The following is a 24,070-nucleotide window of genomic DNA, read 5'->3' on the forward strand; positions in this document are numbered from 1 at the left end:
TTTTAAAGTCACAATAGGTGGTATTCACAACTAACTTTGTTTTTCCACTATGTTTTGTAAAGAGAGATTAATTAGGCAGAGTCAAAAAGTGGTAAGTAAGAAAAGCATATAAATTTATAATAAAAAATCAAATTACCACAGAACTGAGGTCACTCTAATGGAAAAATAAAAAAGAAAAATTAGAAAAATCAGAATTAAATGTTAAAGAAAAAGAATAACTAACTTTAAAATAAAATGCATTTCTGCATTTTTTTTTAATTTTCTAAACAAGACAGCATTAGTAAAACAAAGAAGTAAACAGAAAGTAACAAAGGAATATGACATCATTTTTCTAAATAGGTGAAACTGCTATGGTTAAATGAACAGAGAACATTCTAGGTGAATATTTAAACAGGAGCAAATATTCAAGGACACATTTGGGTGAGAAAGGTATATCGCATGCCTTTCTAGTTCTAGAAATTCTTTACCTACACTGTAATTCTTCATGGATTACTTAGGATGGTTATACACTCTCCTCCACAATCAGAGTAGTTATACACTGTACTATACAGCTTCTCCTAAATTTATCTACTAATGGAAGCATTTTTTCAAGGAGCATCTTCAGTGATTAGAGTTCCATGCATTACTCTTCAGGAAATGCTGGGCTAGACCACATCAGACAACTGAGAGTTTATTCTTTTCTTGTTAATATATTTTATAGTTTGTTTTTTTTTTATATATACTTCTAAGACTACTTGTTTATCAAGGCTCATCTCAAATGTTGCCTCTTTTGTCCAACCCATTGCTAAAAATACTTTTTCACCTCTGATGTTCCCGGAGTCTAAGTATACTTTATGATCTACGGGGTGGTGCTTACATTGCAATTTTCTCATGTTTGTCTCCTCCACTAGATCTAAGTACCCTGAGGATTGGGAAGATGTCCAGTTTATATTTATTTCTCTCTAGTACCTGGTATGGAGCCCTATTCCCAGCAGGTGACCCAATGTTTGAATCCTAGTTGCTAATGTCACCAATCTTCTTTCCTATTTTAGAAGATTACAACAAAGTTTCTCATAAAACTTGTTTTCCTTTCAGTGATTCACATATTACTAGAATTATTAGAAACAGTGTAAAAAAACATGTTTGAGACCAATGTGGGGCTAATAAAAGTCAATGTGTAAGAACTATGGCACAGAGTAATAAACATCACCTACTGGTATCAGTGTGGTTTGAGAACTCCTATAATTTACCTGAATTTTCTAATTGGGGTCAATAGAATCTGCTTGGTCCTACAGGCTGAATAGTATTTGTCTGCCTAATAGGTAATACTGAATATCCTAGAGACCCTAAAAATACTATTTGTTCGCTCCTGGTTTTTAAAGAAATCTCTATTTTCAAAGGTTCAGAATTTCACAAATTTTTTTAGCTGATGTTTGTTGGCAAAGATTCCAGATTCTGTTTATAATGTTAACTGAAAAAAGCAGCAAACTGTTACTATGATTAAAAAACCAGTATTAAAAATAAGTGAGTAAAATCTGAAAGAGAACATGAATTAATGAAAAGCCCATTATTTTTTTGGTGTGGTAGAATTGTGGGGTTTTTCCCCCTTCCTTTTGGGGAGTATATCACATTTATAATATTATTCATGGAATAATTAGTAATTTAAAAAAACTGCAAAAATCACTCTGAATATTAGTGTTATAAAACTATTTGACAAGTATCTTAATGTACCACCACATTTGCAGCAAAGAAAACCTAAAATAGTTTAGTATGTGCCTTCCTAGGAGTCAATTATAAGAAAAAGACCTCCTACAGCCCTACTGGCTTCTAATTTGCAAACATACGTATTCTAGCAGAATAGTTACCTATCTTCCTTCATACTATGGATGAACTCTTTCCCAGCAAAATGATAAATTAAGACCACTTAAAATTCAATAAGCAGAATAGCTATACTATAATTAATCAAAAGTAGTCCAGTAAAACAAAAAAGGCAGAACACACATGTAGTATGGCAACTCCCTGACCCCCTGAAATGTTAACTCTAAACATCTAGTAATCCCCTTGATGAGACTGTATCCTCCCATGAAATATGTATATTCTTCACTTATGTACTCAATATTCCATGTGCATTTGTAATTCTGTTTAGAATGCCTTCACTGCTTTGACACTTTTATGTTTCCAACATCTATTATTTCCAGACTCCGCTCCAGTTTCCCTTCTCATCTTCTCTGAAGACTACTGTAAAATCTCAGCCCCAGACTTCCTATAGTACTTCAAATTCACTATATATACTATACTAGGTAGTTTTATTACTTTATGCACTTTTTTCTTTTTTCCTGCTTTACTGCAGGTCAGATTCCTTATCTTAGATACCTCCTGGTATGCCCAGTTATAGTACAAACTACATTGAATAAAAACTCAGATGCTGATGGTAAAAATACATACCAAATTTGACATGGTACTACAAATTTCTGATCATTTGGTTTAGAGTAATAAAGACAGAATTTTTATTTTAAAATACTGTATTTTAGTATTTCTGAATTTATCACTGTGGTATGAAAGATGAGATTTTTGCAGGAGTAAGGGGCCCATTAGGAAATCTGCTTTTTGTGGAACTCTAGAAGCCAAGATAAAGTAGAATTTTTATTTTATTTTTTTTTTAAGTAGAATTTTAAAAAAGAAATCCGAACAATAAAATCTTCCTTCTATGGCAAAGTCTATTTTATCTCTTTTGTTCGAATAGAAGATAAACTTCTATTCTAAATGTTACCATATTTCTATTTTTGCCAAACTTGTTTCTCCCAAAAAGTATTTCTAACCATTCACTGAACTTAAGAACTAAACTGCACCTGACACACTGATTTCCCAGGACAAAGAATTTAATTTCCTGAGCTCTATTTATCAATATTTTCCAAGAATATTAAATCATTTTTGCAGGATTAGATTGACTACTTCAATTTTTATGGTATCAGAATCACACTGTAAATATTTAACAAATTGCTGATGTTTTTAGACAGCAATAATAATCATTAAATGGAAGTTTAGGGCAATCATTTAATGAAAGCAGGTGAAAGCATCATGAAATTAACAAGAATAAAATTCAAGATATACTGATTCTATGTAATTTAAAAACAGCAGATTAAAAGATCTACAATGAAATTATTCTCTTCTGATTGAATTTTAGGCTCATTTTTCACAAATAATTCACAGTCCTCTCAGCAATTTACTTCAACATGAAATGAAATGTAATACATCAGAATTTTAGTCAAATAAGATCTTACTGTTTTATCTGAATTCCTATTAAGTGCTGAACACTTACCTCCGCATTGTAAAATTTGGTTTTCACATCCAATGGTTTGAGAACCTAGTTGAATAAAGCATATCAATCAGAGGAGATTATCATTTGACCATTTATTTTTATTTATTTTAAATCACAGGGCTTAAATCTGTCAAAGGCATTTTCCAATTTTAATTGTAAAAAGCTTTTTTAATAGCTATGCAATTATTTTTGCAAAAACAACAACAAGAAAACCAAACAACAATCCCAAATACATTTCTAAAAGACAACCATCATTTCTTAATTGGGTGACAGTCACATGAGTTACATGTGTGTTTACTTCATAATATTTTGCTAAACTCAATACATGTATTTTATGTATTTTTCTATATGTATTCCACAAAAATGTTTATTAAAATAAGCAGACAAATCTTTTATTTTCTTTTAAAGGGCATGCAAAATCTTAATGATACAGCAAAGCAATAGCAAAATTTTTTCCTTTTTTTTAAGAAAGTTTTGTTTTTTCAAGTAATCTCTACGCCTACCATGGGGCTTGAACTCAAGACCCCAAGATCAAGAGTCACATGCTCCACCTAATGAGCCAGCCAGGTGCCCCAAAATAAATCTGGGTACATTTTATTTATTTATTCATTCATTCATTCATTCATTCATTCCTACTGATAGTACTTTTTCTTCCACTTAAAAACAGGTATGAAAAATATATATAGCATAATATCTAGATCTAATTTAGTTATATATGGTCATCTCATCCCTTCTCGCATATACTTGCCTATGTTAAACCAGTGGTTTTCAACTATTTTTAATCATGGAGTGAAAACTGTGTATAAATACAGAACTCTACCTACAACTTTGGACTCATGGAATACCGGAAGGAAGCTTGGTCCACTCAGCCCAAGTCAATTATCTCTCATTTAAATATTTCTTTAGAAATTTGATATGATTTACACTTAATTTATCTGGACTTTACACTCATTTTATCCCTCTTGTTTATTCTTGTGAGTTTTGTCAAGGCATAAAAACAGGACAATTTTTTATGGATAAAAATCCGTAAATGAGGGGTGCCTGGCTGGCTCAGTCAGAAGAGTGTATGACTCTTGATCTTGGGGGTGGGAGTTCGAGCCCCTTGATGGGTACAGAGATTACAAAAAAAAAAATAATAATAATAAAGAAACTTAAAAAAAACTTCAGGTGAAATATTACACTGACAATGATAATTTCTCTGCTTTTACTTAATTTAGTCTGACTTTAGATTTCTAGTAATATGACAAATCCAAACATATGAAGCTACTTGTTTTATCTGGAGCCTGTTTTCACTGCAGTTAATAGGAATAACTTCATAGGGGGAAAAAAGGCATCTAAAAACTATTTACATTGTCACATTTAATACCTGAAATTTGAAGAATTTTCTAAAATACATTTTTTCTCCACCCTGAGTTGTATAGCTCACTGCACACACCAAGCTGAAATGGAAAGATATCTTTGAATCATCTTTGATTTTGTTTAATAATAAATCTAATACACCTCAATTCTACTCACAAATTTGGAAAATATTAATACCAATGGTGTAAAAGTGAAGCCAAATGAGCCTAGAGTAGGAAAAAAAGAGTTTTAGCAGATAAAAATGTAATTCCATGAACAAGAAAACTCTGATTAGCAAAATTAAATATACCATGGTGAAATATATTCCAAAACAAATCCCAGAATAATCAAATAGTTGTATGTACAAATTAAGTGTTCATATAAATTAGAAGAAAAAAATACAAATTCAAAAAAATCCTAGGATGGGGAAAGACTTTAATATAAATGGGCAATGGAAAAGTCTTATAAATTTATAAACTGAATAAATCAAAACCACATTAAAACAAAAAGCAGACAAAATGGGATAAAATACTTCTAACAAAATGAATCTCGTAAGCAAAACATTAGAGTCTTGCTCAAAATAGGAGAAAAGGATACATAGATAGATCACAGTACCATAAATGGCTAACAAAAATGTGAAAATGTTCAGCCTCACAAGAAGTCAAAGAAATAAAATAACGAGACACAATTTTTCTACCTCTTAAGATTTGAAAAAATTCTTTAGAGGTGTTACCATGATTGGTGAGGGTTTAGAGAAAGTGACTCTCTACACTGCTTGTGGTTATAAGAGATTTAGAAAACAAGCCTTAAGTAAGAGTCTTAAAAATGCTTATATGCCCCTATGGTAAACCCACTACAAGCAATCTACCACAGGAAATACTAAGGTGCTCATTACTGTGTTATTTATAACAGCAGGAGACTAGAAATAATCTAAAGTCCAACATTGGTGTAAACAAATTAAAGTATATGGTCCAAGAATATAATATAAAACTATCTTAAAAATAATGTTTTCAAAGAACACTGATTCAAGTGGGAAAATGTTCACAGTGCACTGAAAAAGATAAAACCATCTTGATCTGATCAAAATTTTGAAAAATATTATTTAAATTATTTATACAAATCTGTTATATAAACGCACATAAAAAAACTAGAAAATCGTATATTAATATTTTAATAGTGGTTACACTCTGTGGTGACATTACAGGAACTTCAATTTCTCTTCTATAAGTTAAGTGTACATAAGCCAGGTCTAGGGATACAGAGTTGATCAAAAACACAGTAACTGCTCACAGTAGGAAGCAGTATAGCAGGGTATGGGTTTTTGGAAGCCAGATTTAGATTTGAGTTCCATGTCATTATTTGCTATTTAATTCCACAAGAGAATCATTTTCTCTGAAAGGAGGTTTTTACACATTTAATAAACTTCAATAAACTTAACAAATTTTTAATAAAATTTAATCATTATAATAAATGTAACAAAAAATTCAATAAATTTCAATAAACTCTATTTCAACAAATACTGACCACTATTCCCTGGTAGATTGTGGAGATACAGCCGACTTCATGGAACTCATACTCTAATGGAAATGACAGGCACTAAGTAATTAATTTTAAGTAGAAGACCGAAAAAATGACAAGTTGTGGATGTTATAGAATACATTAAAAGGGGTATTTAATTTAGTCTTGGAGGTCAGGAAAGCCTCTTCGAGAAGTCATGGTGAATCTGAGATATGAAGAAGTGGAAGTAAGCTAGAAAAAGAACAGAGGCATTCCTTAGGAAAGGAAGAATTTATCTCAAGTCATAGAGGAGTGCAAAAGAAAGAGACTTCCAATACGACTCAGTATAAAAGAGGGAGGAGTGAGAAAAGGTAAGAACTAAAGCGGCTGGTAAGGATTAGGTTCTAGAGAACTTTGTAAAGCCAATACAAAGAATTTTCTAAGGGTGGTGGTAGATCACTGAAGAGTTAAGTGACTTATCCAAGACCACGTAATTAATAAATGATGGAGGTGAAATTTGAACTCTTTAGATTTTGACTCCAAAGCTTATACCAACCACAGAATATATACCAAGAAGTGCCTACAAAAGAGATGTCACCACAATGAACTGATTAACAGCTAATGTTATATACTTCTTTAAGTCACGGAAGAGAGGCAAAAATGGTGACATAGGTGGAGATGAAGAAGGGGGGGATAATGACATACAGTTAGTAAGAACTAACAGGACTTTGTAAATTGATTGTATGTGGGGATGGTAAGGCAGATGAAGTCTAAAATTACTTTAAATGGCTGAAATTTTCATATTTGCCTCTCAGACAAAGAAAAATAGAGGATTCACACTGAAATATATACATAGGCCAGGAATACATAATTTGAGATTTTTTTCTCATAGCTTGTCTTACTTTGGTTCTGTATTTCTGAATTCTCAGGGTAAAGTGTACATACATAGTTAAATACAGAACTGAAAAGTTGTACAGAACTGAAAAGTTGTAATTTAAAAATAAACACTATAATGTCAGTTCCTAGCATTTCAAAAAATAATAAATGTACTTTCAGTCAGAGTGGTACCTGGGTTTTAAACATTTGTATGGCTTTTTATTTTTTGTATAAGATCGTCTGTAGATGCAAACACGAAAACAGAAATAAAGGAAAATAAATTAACATATTTTCCCCTATAAAACAAACATTTTGTTTAAAGTTCGTTTGTGGTAAGCACGTAAGCTTATAACATTAAATTCCTTCCTAAGTAGATTCTTAGGCTTGATGCTAAATGTACGTAAAGCGAAAATTTCAAATAAAGGCATACATAAGTAAAAGCCTTTGAGAACTAGTAAAATTAATCCTTACATGTGTGTTCCAATTTCCTTTACTTCATGGTGTATGACATCATCAATACAACAATCAGGTTTAAGTTCAGCCACTGCAGCATTGGAGGCTGAAAGATTTAAACGCTGAGAACTTGTCTGAAGATCAGCCTTGAAAAAAAGAGATTAAAAAAAAATCCAAATGAGACTGGTTACCTACAGGGTGTGACTGGGTATGAGTGAAAATAGGGGAGCAGGAACAAGGAAGCAGGGTTGACGGGGAGCAACACTTCTTGGTGTCAATCTTTCTATAGAGCTCTGTAGCTTAGAACCACGTTCATGTTTCATACATGCACACCCAAATTAAATAAATAAAAATCAGCCAGGAAGTAGGGGGAATAGGTAATGGAATACAAATAGTACCAAATGAACACAACCACAGTGGGAAGGAGGAATGGGAAAAAAAGAACTAACCTAAGTTAGTTTGGCTAACAAAAGCTAGAGACAAAAAGAATGGCACACGAATATTGTACTCTAGCTAGTATGTTTGCTTGTTCACAGGGGTATGGATTAGCAATTCTGCAACAGTTATGTGTATACCAGGACTAAACAAAAAAAATACTATGGATAACAAGAGAGAAGCTTCTCACCTTTGGAGAAAAAAAGGGGCAAATAAGGAAAGGGAGAAGGCTGCAACGAAACTTGTGGTGTTGAGTTGGAATGAGAGGCATCAATATGAATATACGGCTTTAAAACATACATACAGATGGATATCCCAGGGACAGAGATAGATGTGTACATATGTGCTACTATGGAACACTAAAAGATAAAGTACTATGCAAAACAGTATCAGATGGTATTTGTAGAACTAGACATCAGCATTAAGGTCACCAACAAAGAAAGGACTATCTTCTCTAAAATAATACCCAGTTGCTTTCTATTACATTCCCCCTTTATTTCTTTTCGAACATTTCTCACTCTAATTGTCATAAATGGCATCCTCCCTTAATCTCAGTCACTTTCTGTCACATTCAAATTTAACTTCCCTTGTAACATTTACCACAATCTCTAGTTACTTATTTTTAGTATTTTGTATACCTGTTTCTGCCCTATCGAAAATGTAAGGTCTATGGAGGCACAAACCTCTTTTGTCTTCTCTTACTCACTACTACAACCTGATGCCTGACACCATACTAGGTAATTAATAAATACGTGTTGAATACTGAATGATGTTATGATGAAACTTTGAGGCAAATGTTAAGAAAAATTCACAGAAAGTAAAGATCATGCTAGGTCATAAGGATTAGGGGAAGTTTTTATATAAAAGCTTGGATTCTATTAAGTCTTTGTTTTTAAAAAACTTAACAGGTTTTCTGCAGTTAATTCTAATCTAACATTCTTAATGCTAGGCACTGTGAAGCGGGATATTTATTTGTGCTATCTCTTTGGTCGTTATATTCAGTTATAAAATAGCAGGAACTCAAATTTATTGGGCACTCTCTATGTGCAAGGCCTTGTTCTAAGCTCATTATTCATTTAATATCTACAATCCTAAGTAGGCAGTCATACTATTCCCATTTTACAGACAATAAAACCAAGGCACAGAGAAGTAACAACTTCCCTAAGGTTATACAACTAGTAAGTAACGGAACTAAGATTAAAAATTCCTGGGGTGCCTGGGTGGCTCAGTTGTTAAGCATCTGCCTTCGGCTCAGGTCATGATCCCAGGGTCCTGGGATCGAGTCCCGCATCGGGCTCCCTGCTCGGCAGGAAGCCTGCTTCTCCCTCTCCCACTCCCCCTGCTTGTGTTCCTGCTCTCGCTCTCTCTCTGTCAAATAAATAAATAAAATCTTTTTTAAAAAAAAAAAATAAATAAAAATTCCTTAAACATTTTAGAAACCAGAGAAGAGGGGGTTAAAAAAAAGAAACACTCAAACCCATGGGCTTTCTGTCCAGTATGTTTTCCTCTGTGTCATTTTTTTAAGTGTCACAACTACAGTATTAATATATATACGGCTGAACACTTGCATCTTTTTTTCTTTTTCGCTATTATAAATAATGCTGCACCAACCATTTACTTTCTTATTACCTACTATAGGCCAGGGCTTTGCCAGGAGCTGGAGATACATCAGTGAACAAAACGGACCAAAATCCCTGCCTCTGTTGAATTTAAATGTTTGGGGAAAATAGTAGTGGAGAAATAGAAGGCTGGCCTGGGATAGGGGAATACTTTTTTTTTTTTTTCTCTCAAGAGGGGCCTGACCTCACAACCCTGAGATCCAGACCTGAGCTGAAATCAAGAGTCGGAAAGGGAGATGAACCATGAGAGACTAGGGACCCTGGACCCCAGGAAACAGAGGGTTTTGGGGGGGGTGGGGCACCTGGGTGGCTCAGTTGGTTAAGCACCTATCTTCAGCTCAGGTCATGATCCCAGGGTCCTGGGATCGAGCCCCGCATCGGGCTCCCTGCTCAGTGGGAAGCCTGCTTCTCCCTTCCCACGCCCCCTGCTTGTGTTCCCTCTCTGGCTGTCTCTCTCTGTCAGATAAAGAAATAAAATCTTAAAAAAAACAAAAAACAAAAACAAAACTAAGCTGACAGTAAAAGAATAAAAAAAGTACAGATTCACAATCTCTCTTCTTGATTTCAAAATTCCAGGAGTTATAAAAAAAAGTTTTGAGGACAGAAGTCTGGGTAGCTGAAGTAATAGCAGCAGTATAATTATGATCTCTCAAGTCATCCACAAAACAAAAACAAAAACAAAAAACAAAACAAAAACAAATAAAACTATACTAAACCTTGTGTTAGTATAAGTAGAAAGCAGCAAATGTCCAAACTTCAAATTACCTGTAAGTAGGCAAATATCAAATTTTTGTAAGCTATTTCTCATGCTCTTGCCATAAGCCTTTGCAAAGAATAAGAGAAGTTCAGGAAAAGTTGAGCTGAAGAGAAAGAGAAGAGATAGGTCTAACACTGATCTAAACCACTTCCAGAAAGACAAAGTCTGTTCTAAGCGTGAAAATACTGAGAAAGGGCATTACCGGAAGATGAGAGCACGGTCTATAGGAAAGGGACGTAACAGTTGTTTGACAGGAAAGAAAACACGTCAGGGTTTTGAAAAAGAGTTAAAAGGAGAGACACCTTTTGGAAACTGTGGAGGGAAGAGGAAAAATTTAGGACACTACAATTCACATGAAAAGAGAAAATTTGGGGCTCCTGGGTGGCTCAGTCGGTTAAGCGTCTGCCTTCGGCTCAGGGCATGATCCCAGGGTCCTGGGATCGAGCCCCACGTCGGGCTCCCTGCTCAGAGGGGAGCCTGCTTCTCCCTCTGCCTGCCGCTCCCCCTGCTTGTGCGCTCTCTGACAAATAAAATCTTAAAAAAAAAAAAGAAAATTTAAGGAACACACAACCCCTTCCTCCTCCATCAGCCTTCCCAAAAGCCACCCAGTAAAGAAACCACACTTTGCTCACAATGCTTTAAGAGGGTGTTTTTGAATTAGGAATATCAAAGCACCCAAACTACATTTCACAGAATGCAAAGCTACCAACAGTCTTCATCTATACAAAAAATACTATAAAAGTAGATGAGAACTGAGACAATTCCCTGATAAAAACTGCCACCCAAAACCAATAGTGAACTAACTACTGTATACTAAGAGAAAACTATAGTAAAATACTCAAACTGAATTAAATACCCTCAAGAGAACATACGAAATATAAAAAAACACCTAGAATGAGAAATTTTAAAAACAAAGCTAAATTTGTTGGTGGTGTTGTTTTAGCATGGGGCTAAAATTTTGTTAGAGAAGAATGTAAATAGTTGATTGAATTCAGGAAAGAAAAAAAGGACAGAAATCATATTAGAAACGTGAAATGACAAACGAAATAACTGAATACAACTACTATTAAAATCCATGAAAACTTTCTAGAAATAAAAGATCTAAATCTACATATTGAAAGGGTCCACTTGCTATCAGAGAAATGACATCAAACGACCAATTCTAAAACATACAGGAAAAAAAAATCCCCAGGGCCTCCAGGAAAAATTACCAAATAACTTACAAGGCAAGAGAATATGACTGGCATCAGTCCTCTCAAAAACAGCATATACAGCTAAGTAACAAAGGAGTAGCATTTTCAGAAAACATAAGGAAGGAAAATGTAAATGAAGGATTTTATATCCAGCCAAACTGTCCTTCAAGTATAAAAACACTTTTGGACATTTCAAGGCTCTGAGGATATTACCCCCACAAGCATGTCTGGAGCAATCTACTTGAGAAATCTCCATCCAATCAATATACAAATAAAAATGGGAAGATACGAGAAGGGGGAAAAGGAAAGTGGTCTAAGCAATAGGTAAGAGTTAAAGGACACTATTAAAGACTAAAAGCCCTACAGTAAGCAGCCAAGTAAGAAACAGCAAAGGGGGGATATATCATAAAAGGCATAAATACAAAGGCAAAATGTAAAACAAAATACAAACTTCCCTAAACACAAAAATTATTTGAAAAATAAGGAATGAAAACATGTTGCGTGGAGAAAAAAGGCATAGCAGATGTAACATAATATGCTTACTATTTAAATAGAAAACAATGTGACATATTTGAAACTGACCATATAAACTTATAGATAAACGTGAAGGGACTTAATTCATCTAATAAAAAAATTCAATATGGCTCACAAAGCAAGACCCAACTATGTGTAATATAAGAGAAACATAAATAAAAACAAAATGAGAAAGGCTAAAAATAAAAAGATGGACAAAGGCACACCAGGCAAATGGAAACAGTAACAAAATAGGGTAGTGATACAGACACCCCAACTAAGATTCGAGCCAAAAAGCATTGAACTGGCAAAGGAGGAAACTTTTAGTGCTATAAGCCACAATTCAAAATGAAGAATAACAAGCATAAATATCTATGAACCAAAGAGCATAGCCTTTCATAAAGCACAAAGTTTAAGATACAAATAGAAGCACACTAATAATATGAGATTAACATGTCACTTTCAGTACAAGACAGATCAAGTTGACCAAAAAAAAAAAAAGGAAGTAAAGATACGGGAGACCTACCAACACCATTAGTAAGGTAAATCTTATGGATCTATATATCTAGCTTTACAATGGATAATAGAAAATACACCTTTTTCTTAAGTACACATGGAATATTCATTAAAAATTAGTATTAGGTCACAAAGAAAACACTATCAAGTTCTGTAAGCAGGAATAAAACAAGAACAAAATTTATCACAATGCAATTAAACAAACTATAGATCATTAACCAGAAAAAAAAACTTCCTTTCTGTCTGAAAAACCTATTAAACAACTCTTGGGTAGAAGAGGAAATAAAAATAAAATTATAGAATTCTTAAAAAAGTAATCAGAATGAAAATGCTACATATTAGAATCTGTAGGATATGTTTAAAGCAATCAGAAGAAAATTCTTTTATCAACAGAAATAAAAGAATAAAAATTAAATCCCCAGCTGAGAAAGCTAGAAAAGAACAAAGTAAAAAATCAGAAGCGTAAGAAAGGAACTTGTTAAAAGCAAAAATCAAAGAGGTAGAGAATAAAAAAACATTAAATATAATGAAAAAAGTTTTGAAAAAAAAATACACAAAACAAAAGCTAGTTTAACGAAGAGAGGAAAAAAAAAAGGAAGCAAAATTATGCAAAATAAGAAATGACCAGGCAAAAAATACCAATAGAGAAGAAATTTTTCAGAGACTACTTTGTAGACCTGTATGCAAATACTACCTAAAGTGGATCATTTCCTAGAATAAAACAGTTTAACAAACTGTTATACACCATTAGACACAAAAAGCTTAAACTGATCTCCACAGGAAAAAAGGGCAGATGTTATTAAGAAACTTCCCCCATTAGACATACAAGCTCACATGATTTCACAGAGTTCTTTAAACCCTACAAAAAGCAGATAGTCTAAATGCTCCAAATACATTGTTTCAAGGCACTGAAAATGAAGGAAAATTATCTAAATCTTTTACTTATTTATTTTTAAAAGATTTTATTTATTTATTTGACAGAGAGCAAGAGCGAGAGAGATCACAGAGGGAGAGGGAGAAGCCGACTTGCCGCTGTGCAGGGAGCCCGATGCGGGGCTCGATCCCAGGACCCTGAGATCATGACCCGAGCCCAAGGCAGATGCTTAACCAAAGGCAGACGCTTAACTGACTGAGCCACCCAAGCACCCCCTAAATCTTCTTTTAAGAAACCATAATAGAGACATCTAAGAGCTAATAGACAACATAAAAAATAAAAATATAAACCAGTATCATGCTGTGCTTCCTCACCTATATCCTAAGTTATTCTGATGTCAAAAATGGCTTATATGTAAATCATGAGTCTGAATGTCTTATCTGAGAAACTAAGATAACTCTTGGTGGGCACTGCACAATAAACATTAGCTACTATTATTAAATACCACTGCCTTTATGGAAATTAAATCTCAATAAAGCCAACATAAATATAAACAGATATTTTATACTAAGTATGCTATTATATTATTTACTCTTTTAAATACTGACTTAAATCTTATGTACTGGTTGATTTATTCACCTTATGAAAATAAATTTATCATTTACTGAATGTCAACTGTATGCCAGGAAAAAAGTATATGTTCTCAAAGTTCTCACAGTCAGACCTTTTCATAATCAATGCAGAGGTTGGCAAACTTTTTCTTTAAAAGGTCAGAGAGCAAATAATTTGGACTTTACAGGTCATAATACAATCTCTTCGCAACTCTGCAACTCCCTAGTTGTACTCCCAGTTGTAGCTTAATATCTGCCCCAGATAATACATAAATGAATGACTGTGGCTGTGTGCCAATAAAACTTTATCTATGGACACTGACATTTGAATTTCATATAATTTTCACATCCAAAGTAAGATTGTTTCTTTTGAATCATTTGAAAATGTAGAAACCATTCTTAGCTCCAAGGCCTTATAAAAACAGGCAAGAGACCAAATTTGGCCTGCAGGCTATAGTCTGACAACCCGCAGTTTAATAAAAGGCAGAAACTCCATCCATATTATGACAAACATACAAACATCTATGAAAAATTTTGCATCCAGTTTCTGGTAGTTGGGTCATATATGAAATTTGGAATATCGGCTCTATGAGGTCCTTTTCAATTCTAATACTTGCTGATCATTTTAAAACTCATTTTAATTGGACTTCCCTTTTGGCAATGCTCTAGTAACATAAAGTTACCATGTGAAGATAGCTTTGATGACTTCTCCCTAACCTAGAGTAAATTTTTTTTTTTTTTAAAGATTTTATTCATTTGACAGAGAGACACAGCAAGAGAGGGAACACAAGCAAGGGCAGACGGAGAGGGAGAAGCAGGCTTCCCGCCGAGCAGGGAGCCTGATGCGGGGCTCGATCCCAGGACCCTGGGTTCACGACCCGAGCCGAAGGCAGACGCTCAATGACTGAGCCACCCAGGCGCCCCTGACCTACAGTAAATTTTTACTTTCTTTATGCCCTTTCTCTTTCTGAATAAATTTCAGATTGTTTAATTGAGTTAGCATATTCTACCTCTTGATTTCTAAATGACTGCAAAAATCTTCTAACTGGTGTATTTCCTACAAACTATCGCATACAATGCTTTCATATCACTCTTCCAACACGGTGTGAATACCTTTGTTCAAAAGTCCCCACTGACTGCCCACTGCCTTAAAAAAAAAACAAACAACAAAAAAACCCGCTAAAACCCTTAGCTATAACCTGGCTTTCAAGATGCTCCACTTTATGACTACTACACATCTCTGTACCTTACCTACTTCTTCTATCAAGTGAATTCTGTTCTCTGCTACAAGAACACTTTATGGATGCCTATGCCTCTGCTCCTGAGTATCATGTTCCTCTTTTTCTCTAAATCCTACCATTCTTTGAAGATCCTGTTGTGTTCCTTCTCCAATAAGTCTTCGTGATTGATGCAATCCTCTGTGATCTTTCCTCCTCTTCCAAATTTTATGTTAATCACAAATTATTAATAAAAACTTAAACCTTTGGTATACTTTCTCACCCAAGTGATCACAACCTTTGAGGATAAGGAAAAATGATTCTGTGCTCAGCATATTATCTTATACCTTTAAGTGTTCAATTAATGCGTGTTGTTAATGACAATTAAAAAGTCCAGTATCAAAATGCATTTTAATGATGTTTCAAAAACACAGGAATACAAATTAAAACGTTAAAAAAATATATATATATATCCCAAACAAGAATGCCACTTACTTTTACTAATATATCTTTTACAACTTGATTGCTATCATTATGAACGCTGATATAACTGGAAAAGGTCTCTCCCAAAAATATATTCCTGTGAAATAAAATAAACTTTTAGGCAAAAATCCACTCAAGTTTTAACACAAATATTCTATATAAGCACCACTGAGATCTTAAAATGGAGAAGAATTTAGTAAAGGATAGTGATCAGGTGAAATACTGCTTCAGCATTCCTTTGTGTACTTTAGGCTGCTCATTCATTACCCAGTACAGTTGAAAATACTGATATAGCCTATAAAACATGATATGTATCTTGGCCCTCAACTACTGTACAAACAGCCTGTTTCTCTAGACATAAGTCACCGAAATCAGATCCATGTTAAAAGTCTTAGGATTTATTACTGAAGAGACTACAAAAGGCAATTTTTAAAATAGCTTATGCCCTAAATCTAGTAGAGACCCCAGTAATTGATCTGAGTATTTTTTACCAATTTGTTTTATTTTTCTAAGTTATTCTAATACAAATAATGACGATATTTTTGTAAAGATTTATAAAAATACCTGTTTATAAATATATATTACACAAAAATCTATAAATATATTTTACGTAAATTTTTTAATATGAATATATTTCCAAGCTTTCAAGACACCAGTCAGTGACCACATTCTGTAAACCTTTTTTAAAAACCTGAAAAATCAGGGCGCCTGGATGGCTTAGTCGGTTAAGTGTCTGCCTTCAGCTCAGGTCATGATCTCAGGGTCCTGGGATCGAGCCCTGCTTTAGGCTCTCTGTTCAGCGGGGAGTCTGCTTCTCCTTCTGCCTCTCTCTCTGTGCTCCCCCTCTCTCAAATAAATAAAATCTTAAAAAAAAAAAATAAATAAATAAATAAAAACCTGAAAAATTCCATGTGGTCTTAAATTCTCTCAGTTGCAAACAGAGTAAAACCAAGGGCTTCTACCTCATTAATAGCCTAGAATAAGAGAAGAGCTAAGAATAAGAGAAGGAATAAAAATTGACAGTTCCTAATGAGCTGACAAGTCTGACACCTTATGTTGGGTACGTATCTTTTTTTTTTTTTTTTTTTTTGCAGGGGGCTGGTGGTGGTGATTTGGAGGGGATGGCAGAGGGAAAGGGAGAGAGAGAATCCCAAGCAGGGTCCATATCCAGCGTGAGCCCGATGAAGGGCTTGATCTCACCAACCTGAGATTACGATCTGAGCCAAAAGCAAGACTTGGACACTTAACTGACGGAGTCATCCAGGAGCCCCTCCCCTTTTCTTTTTTTTTTTAATTAAAAAAAAAACCCGGAATCACAAAGTTTAATTTTGGTAAAACCCTTTTTTTTTTTTAAACCACTTAAATGTATGAGTATTTTTCCATTCATTAGTTATTTTATGAAAACATAATTTGTAATGGCTTTAAGTACAGTTTATGTCAACATTTCATTCTTACCCGAAATTCTGTGGTAAAGTCAACATTTCTCCCAACATTAAAATTTCTGCACCATTTACAGTTGAAGGATCATCTCTCATGAGTTGGTTAAAGAGCTCTCCTATAGAAAGAGAAAAACATAAATTCTAACATCTATCTTGTAAATAAGTTTTACCTCCATAAAGAAACAGCTGGGAGAAATACTTAAAAAAAAAGAATCTTAAGAAAAATTATATTACAAATATCTAATTTATAATCTTCACTACAACAAATGCATGCCAAAAAATTCTACTTTCATGGACAATGAACACTTCAGAAACAAAGGAAAAAGAAGGTCATCAGATACAAAATATATTATAGAGAGTTCCAATAATTTTAAATAAAGGGAATGGCTAATACACGTTGATGGAACATGTGAGGATAAATAAAATTTTAATATCATGACTATGAATGTATCCTTACTAAAATTAAAAGTTTCTTGTTGCCATGGGAAATCAACAGTATCTTGACTTAGAGATTATGAGTAAGACCTACACTTAGATGGCCACCACTTACATCATACAAAAAGAGGCAACAAAGAATGCCGCAAAAAGTTAGTATAAGACTGGCAAGACTACGCTTATTCCAAGGTAATATAGGCAATCCAGGTTTCAACTTTTCCCTAGGTGCAAGCAGAACAAAGCATACCAGGTAAGTCTTTTTCTTCACATGTTACTGGAATATTGGTGAATAAAGTAGGCTTAGTTAACCGCATCACTGTGAATTAAGAAAAAAAAAAGAAAATATTAATACTGCTTTGGGCTAGCATTCCAAGTTGAATGTATGATACCCATCAATTCTATACTAAAATCAAATATAACCTAAAGCTTCCTAAATATAATAGTAAGTATTCCCAAAATCACACACCAATGATTTACTAAAAATGTTAATTTATAACAGAAAATCTTACATATCATTTATTTAAAACCTAATGTATTATAAAAATTAAATGTAAATGTAGAATGCCACATTATAGAAAAGCTGAAAAATAAAGGAATTTTAAAGCTTAAGGTATATGAGAATAGGCTTTAAGAAAAATCCTGAGTGACTATGAACAATATCAAGAAGATATCTTCCTGAAAGGGAAAAATGTTTTGATTCACCATCTTGAATATGAGACAGTAATTTTACAAAAAAACGAATCTTTACGAGCTTTATCTCTCGGTTCTAATCCCTGGCCACTGGAAGTTCAGTAAGTGGACCTTTAAGTAATATTAATTCTGTATAGAAATTACAAAAGTATCACTTAACGTATAGCTTTGTAAAATTCCAACCAAAACTAAGATTTGTTCTTGGGACATGACAGAATGTGTCTGAAATTTAGAAAAACAAGTAAAAATAAGCGAAGGAAATTAATGGAAAAAAATGAGGAAGAAATGGATTTACCATATATTAAAAGATTTAAGTCTATAATCAACTAATTGGCTTATTAATGCAAGACCACACAGATATATTAGATAGTTAAAAAAAGATTAGGATGCAGAAAAAAAATTAACATGATAAAGTGCTAGCACACTGGTTAGCTATCTGGGAAAAATAAAAAATTTAATTTACAAATTCAATTGAAGTATCAAATAAATTGCCTATGTATCAGATAGTTAAGAGGCAAAAATTAAGCCACAAAAAACTTTTAAAAAGTGAAAATTTATGAAACCTAGTCAAGTAAGGATAAGACTTTCTAACTAAAAAAAAATCTTTTTCAATTATTTCTAAAGACTGACCTTTGATCACATCAAAATAAAGACAAAAATGTAACATTAAAAATCATATAAACTTGTGAAATATTTCAGAAAATTAATTATAGACTATTTCTTTATACTCTATTAAAAATGTTCATTCAAATCAAACCCAAAAACCTTTAAAGACTATTGACCTAAACAGTCAATTCACAATATAAGTGGTATCACTAGCATATGTAAACGTGTACCACCTAACTACTAACTAGCTATATCATTCACACCAAATTTAGTGCCCTTCTCATCCTCGTCTCAGGCTAAATGTCATCTTTTCCAAAAAAGAAGTAACAGCTCACCTTGTCTCTCTCATAGTCCCTTATATTTGTCATGAACTGATACGTGTACTTATTTACAGCACTCTGATCCACGCTCCATGAGGTTGAGGCTCTTATGTATTATATTCAGTTTTCTCGCTTTGTTGGCTTGACATAGTTTCTGACACATAGTATATTCTAAAATCTTTGCTGAATGAAAGAATTAGCACCTCACCAAATCCTCATTAACTGGTATTATTTTGAAGATGTTAAGTTTTATGAACTGAGGCCATTAAACAATGTTATATTAAATAGATGGCTGTTGAGGGGGCCTGGCTGGCTCTTGGTCTCGGAGTCCTAAGTTCAAGCCCTATGCTGGGCACAGAGCTTACTTATAAAATAAAATAAAATAAAATAAAATAAAATAAAATAAAAACGTAATATAAATATAAATGGATGGCTATTGAAACAGGCAACAAATGTTAACCTTAAAATTTCTCAAGTCACTTGCATAACTGATATATACTGAGCATTTACTAGTGCTAGACAACATGCTAAATACTTCACAAGTATCAACACATTAAATTCTCATGACTACAAATTTGGTACCATTATCTACCTTTTATACATAAGGATGATGCTTGGAGAAGGTAATCTGCATATAAAAGACTACAGCAGATAGGTGGCAGAATTAGATCTGAACTCAGATAAATTCACTTTGTTCAAAATCTCTATATTATTAATTGTAAGACTGGAGTCATAAGCCTGGAATGTCATGCCTTATCAGAAACATCCTATGGGAATTCAAAATAGGACTCCATGTCAAGCAGAGTATTAACCAATTAACCAGGTCATTGATGAGGCCCTGGAAGTGGTTGAGGGAGGTTTTCTAACTTTCTACTTCACTCTTACTTCTAACTAGGAAAGAAGATTAAAATTAAGTACAATCTGAAGGGGATAATAAAGGGCTCTAGAAATGATAAAGAAGAGACAGTTTTTTTTTTTCACAATCTAAGTATCTAAGACTCTAAGCTCACTTTTTTTTTCTTTTTCAATTTGAGAGAGAGAGAGATATCGAGAGAGACAGAGATAGCAAGAGAGAGCATGAACGGGGAGGAGAGGGAGAAGCAGGCTCCCTGCTAAGCAGGGAGCCTGTCTGGGGGGGGGAGGGGCTTGATCCCAGGACCCTGGGATCATGACCTGAGCTGAAGGCAGACGCTTAACCGACTGAGCCACCCAGGCACCCCTCTAAGCTCACTTTTAACACCAAGTGGTGTTCTCTATTCCCCATTTTTTTTTCATTTCAGAAGAAACCGAATCTTTTTTTTAAAAGATTTCATTTATTTGACACAGAGAGAGACAGAAAGAGCACACAAGCAGGGGGGAGCGGCAGAGGAAGAGGGAGAAGCAGAGTCCCAGTTGGGCGCAGAGCCTGATGCGGGCTCAATCCCAGACCCCGGGATCATGACCTGAGCTGAAGGCAGATGCTTAACTGACTGAGCCACCCAGGCGCCCCCAGAAGAAACCTAATCTTAATAAAAATACACTCTTCAAGGGAATCCTAAAACACTCTTTTTAAAAAGTGTCCTTGAAAATACCATGTGATTTCACTCATATGTGGAATTTAAGAAACAAACCAGCAAAAGGAAAAAAAAGAGAGACAAATCAAGAAATGGACCCTTAACTACAGAGAACTAAATGGTTACCAGAGCAGAGGTGGTGGGGGAATGGGTTAAACAGGTGAAAAGGATTAAGGAGTGCACTTGTATTGAGCACCAGGTGTTGTATGGAAGTGCTGAATCACTCTTTTGTACACCTGAAACTAATATTAAATGTATGCTAACTGGAAATTAAATAAAAACTTAAAAAAAAACATAAAGTGTTTTTGAGTTCACCCAAATGTGTAGCCAACTTATTTGCTTATTATATGCTCAAACTTCCATTGTGTACAAAAGTCTTATAAAGCTTAGTTTTACTGATTCTATGATTTTCTAGGGGATGAGATAATAGAGGGTGGGTAAAGAATAACCCTCTATTAAAAATAAAAACTTCCCAAACTGGTATTAAAAATACCTGTTTCCATCATATTTTCAAAGAGGGAAAAATCAGTGGGGGGAGACTGCAGTTGGTAAGAAATACTATCATCCTGTGGACTCAAAGAAAACTACTATAAAGCACAGTTCGTCATACTGCAGATTCTTAAACACAAACTGGGAAAGCCCAGTTAGTAACGTAAAAGTATCTCATATTAAAACTCATTGTGGTGTATATATATATATATATACCACATACACAACGTGGTATATGTGGTATATATATATATACTTACAATGTGGTATATGTGGTGTGTATATGTACACACACACACACACACACACACACAATGGAATATTATGCAGCCATCAAAAAATGAAATCTTGCCATTTGCAACGACATGGATAGAACTTTAGGGCATTATGCTAAGTGAAATAAGTCAATCAGAGAAAGACAACTGTCATATGTTCTCACTGGTATGTGGAATTTGAGAAACAAGGAAGAGGATCATAGGGGAAAAGAGGAAAAAATTGAAACAAGACAAAAACCAGAGAGGGAGACAAACCATAAGAGACTCTTAATCTCAGGAAACAAACTGAGGGTTGCTGGAGTGGTGGGGGGTGGGAGGCATGGGGTGGCTGGGTGATAGACATTGGGGAGGGTATGTGCTATGGTGAGCACTGTGAATTGTGTAAGACTGTTGAATCACAGACCTGTACCCCTGAAACAAATCATATGTTAATAAAAAAAAGAGAGCACTGCTTTGCAAACTACAAAAAAACAAAACAAAACAAAACTCAATGTTTCCTGTCTTACAGCAAATTAATGGACCTCAAATATTACACATAATGTTAGTTGGAAAAGAGCAACTACCAACAAAAGCAAGGCTTAAGAAACCTGGCAGAGGAACTATAATAAAGCACTGTTTTTTTTTTTTTTTAAAGATTTATTTACTTTATATATAGAGAGGATAGATGCACAAGGCGGTGGGGCTTAGGGGAGAGGGAGATAAGCAGACTCCCCAGTGAGCACGGAGCCTGAAGCAGGGCTTGATCCCACAACCCAGAGATCATGACCTGAGCCAAAATCAAGAGTTGGAGGTTAGCTGACTGAGCCACTGAAGTGCCCCAATAAAGCACTGGTTATTAAATGATAATCTTATATTCAGGTTGAATGTTAAAAAACAGGTTCTTTGTCAAAAATTAAAGAGGCAAAAAAGAATATGTGATTTTCTGCCAAGTGCCAAATCAAATATTCACTACACACAGCAAATATAGTGTCATGTGTAGTACCATTTTCATTGGAACTCACAAAACACATTTATGAAATTCAGGTTCCACCTATTATCTTATTAAAAAAACTTTTATAAGTCTTCAATAATTTATGAAAGAGAGAGACCTGAGGTTACAAACTAATGACCTGGGCCAAGTTCAATTTGTGTATACATTTTGCTTGAAAAGAACATAAAAAAATTAAAGGAGAATCTTCTTCAAGTTCCAAGTCCTTAACTACGTTCTACAGTCTTGCCTGTCTAGTCCCTGAATGATTTCAAGTTTGTGAACTGTGAATTCTGGGCATTTTGAGCAAATTATATCAAAATGATCATTATGCAGGAGCTCATTTTCGAAATTCTCAAAAAATGGTCTTTAAGCTATTTGATAAATTGGTAAAGAAAGTTAAATTCGTATGATATCCTCCACATCTTTTTTTGGTTGAATTTAACATTTATCTGAAGGTAGAGAGGTTGTCAGGGAAAAATAAAGTTATGGTATCGCTGCGACTTTCCTAGAGAGTAAAATGCCGTTGGTATTTTATCAAATGGTCTCACAGATCCACCTTCCTGTATGCATTCTTGTGTCCCCAATTTACTTCCACATCTATGACTTAACAGTGGAAATGAGAAATATTGCTGAGCCCTACTACTAGCTTATGCTAGAATCATCAGTCCTAAGGTTCTAAATACTCTAAAAAAGCTTCAAAGTAGTAGTGGATTCTAAATTCTTAGGCCTTGATTACTTCTTAAGTATTGTGTAGATAGATGAGAAATGGATCTCTCCTCCTTTTGAAATCATAGCACTATTTGCAGTAAAAACTCAATCTTGAGTTTTCCAGGTCTGAATTACCCTTTCACTGCTTCTGAAAGAGGCAGAAAGCAATCAATACAAATGATAAAACTTTAAATCTGCCACATGTGAAGACAAAGAAACTCTTTTTAATAAAGTGTGATTCTTGGCTAAAATTAACAACTCAGGAAACAACAGATGTTGGTGAGGATGCAAAGGAAGGGGAACTCTCTTACACTGTTGGTGGAAATGCAAACTGGTGCAGCCACTCTGGAAAACAATATGGAGGTTCCTCAAAAAAGTTAAAAATAGAGCCACCCTATGACCCAGCAATAGTACTACTAGGTGTTATTCAAAGGATACACAGACAGTGATTCGAAGGGGCACTGCATCCCAATGTTTATAGCAGCAATGTCCACAATAGCCAAACTATGGAAAGAGCCCAGATAGTCATTGACAGATGATTGGATACAGAAGATGTGGTATACACATAAAATGGAATTATTAATCAGCCATCAAAATGAATGAAATCTTGCCATGAAGGGGATGGAACTACAGGGTATTATGCTAAGCAAAATAAGCCAGTCAGAGAAAGACAAACACCATATGATTTCACTCATATGTGGAATTTAAGAAACAAAACAGATGAACATAGGGGAAGGGAAGGAAAAATAAACTGAAAATGAGAGGGAGGCAAACTGTAAGAGATGCTGAACTCCAGGATACAAACTGAGGGTTGCTGAAGGGAAGGTGAATGGGGGAAAGGGGTAATTGGGTGATGGGAATTAAGGAGGGCACTTGACATAATGAGCTGCATGTTACACGCAACT

At 34.3% G+C, this 24,070-nt stretch overlaps 1 protein-coding gene across 4 annotated transcripts in view; it reads right to left on the bottom strand.

Moving 5' to 3' along the window:
- TRAPPC13 (trafficking protein particle complex 13) overlaps positions 1-24,070 on the bottom strand; it is a 38,393-nt gene that overhangs the window by 9,117 nt on the left and 5,206 nt on the right. For 2 of the 4 annotated variants that reach the window (XM_032404327.1, XM_032404326.1), the window contains exons 2-8: positions 17,802-17,870; positions 17,136-17,235; positions 15,693-15,777; positions 7,481-7,608; positions 4,665-4,737; positions 3,299-3,343; positions 137-154 (exon numbers count right to left, since the gene is read on the bottom strand). In XM_032404327.1, coding sequence (XP_032260218.1) covers positions 137-154; positions 3,299-3,343; positions 4,665-4,737; positions 7,481-7,608; positions 15,693-15,777; positions 17,136-17,235; positions 17,802-17,870 — 518 coding nt within the window. The remainder of the gene's footprint in view (positions 1-136; positions 155-3,298; positions 3,344-4,664; positions 4,738-7,480; positions 7,609-15,692; positions 15,778-17,135; positions 17,236-17,801; positions 17,871-24,070) is intronic. The other 2 variants (XM_032404329.1, XM_032404328.1) reach the window with 1 other exon arrangement.

The sequence above is a fragment of the Phoca vitulina genome, unplaced genomic scaffold (genome assembly GCF_004348235.1).
Source record: "Phoca vitulina isolate PV1807 unplaced genomic scaffold, GSC_HSeal_1.0 scaffold6, whole genome shotgun sequence".
Lineage (NCBI taxonomy): Eukaryota > Metazoa > Chordata > Mammalia > Carnivora > Phocidae > Phoca > Phoca vitulina.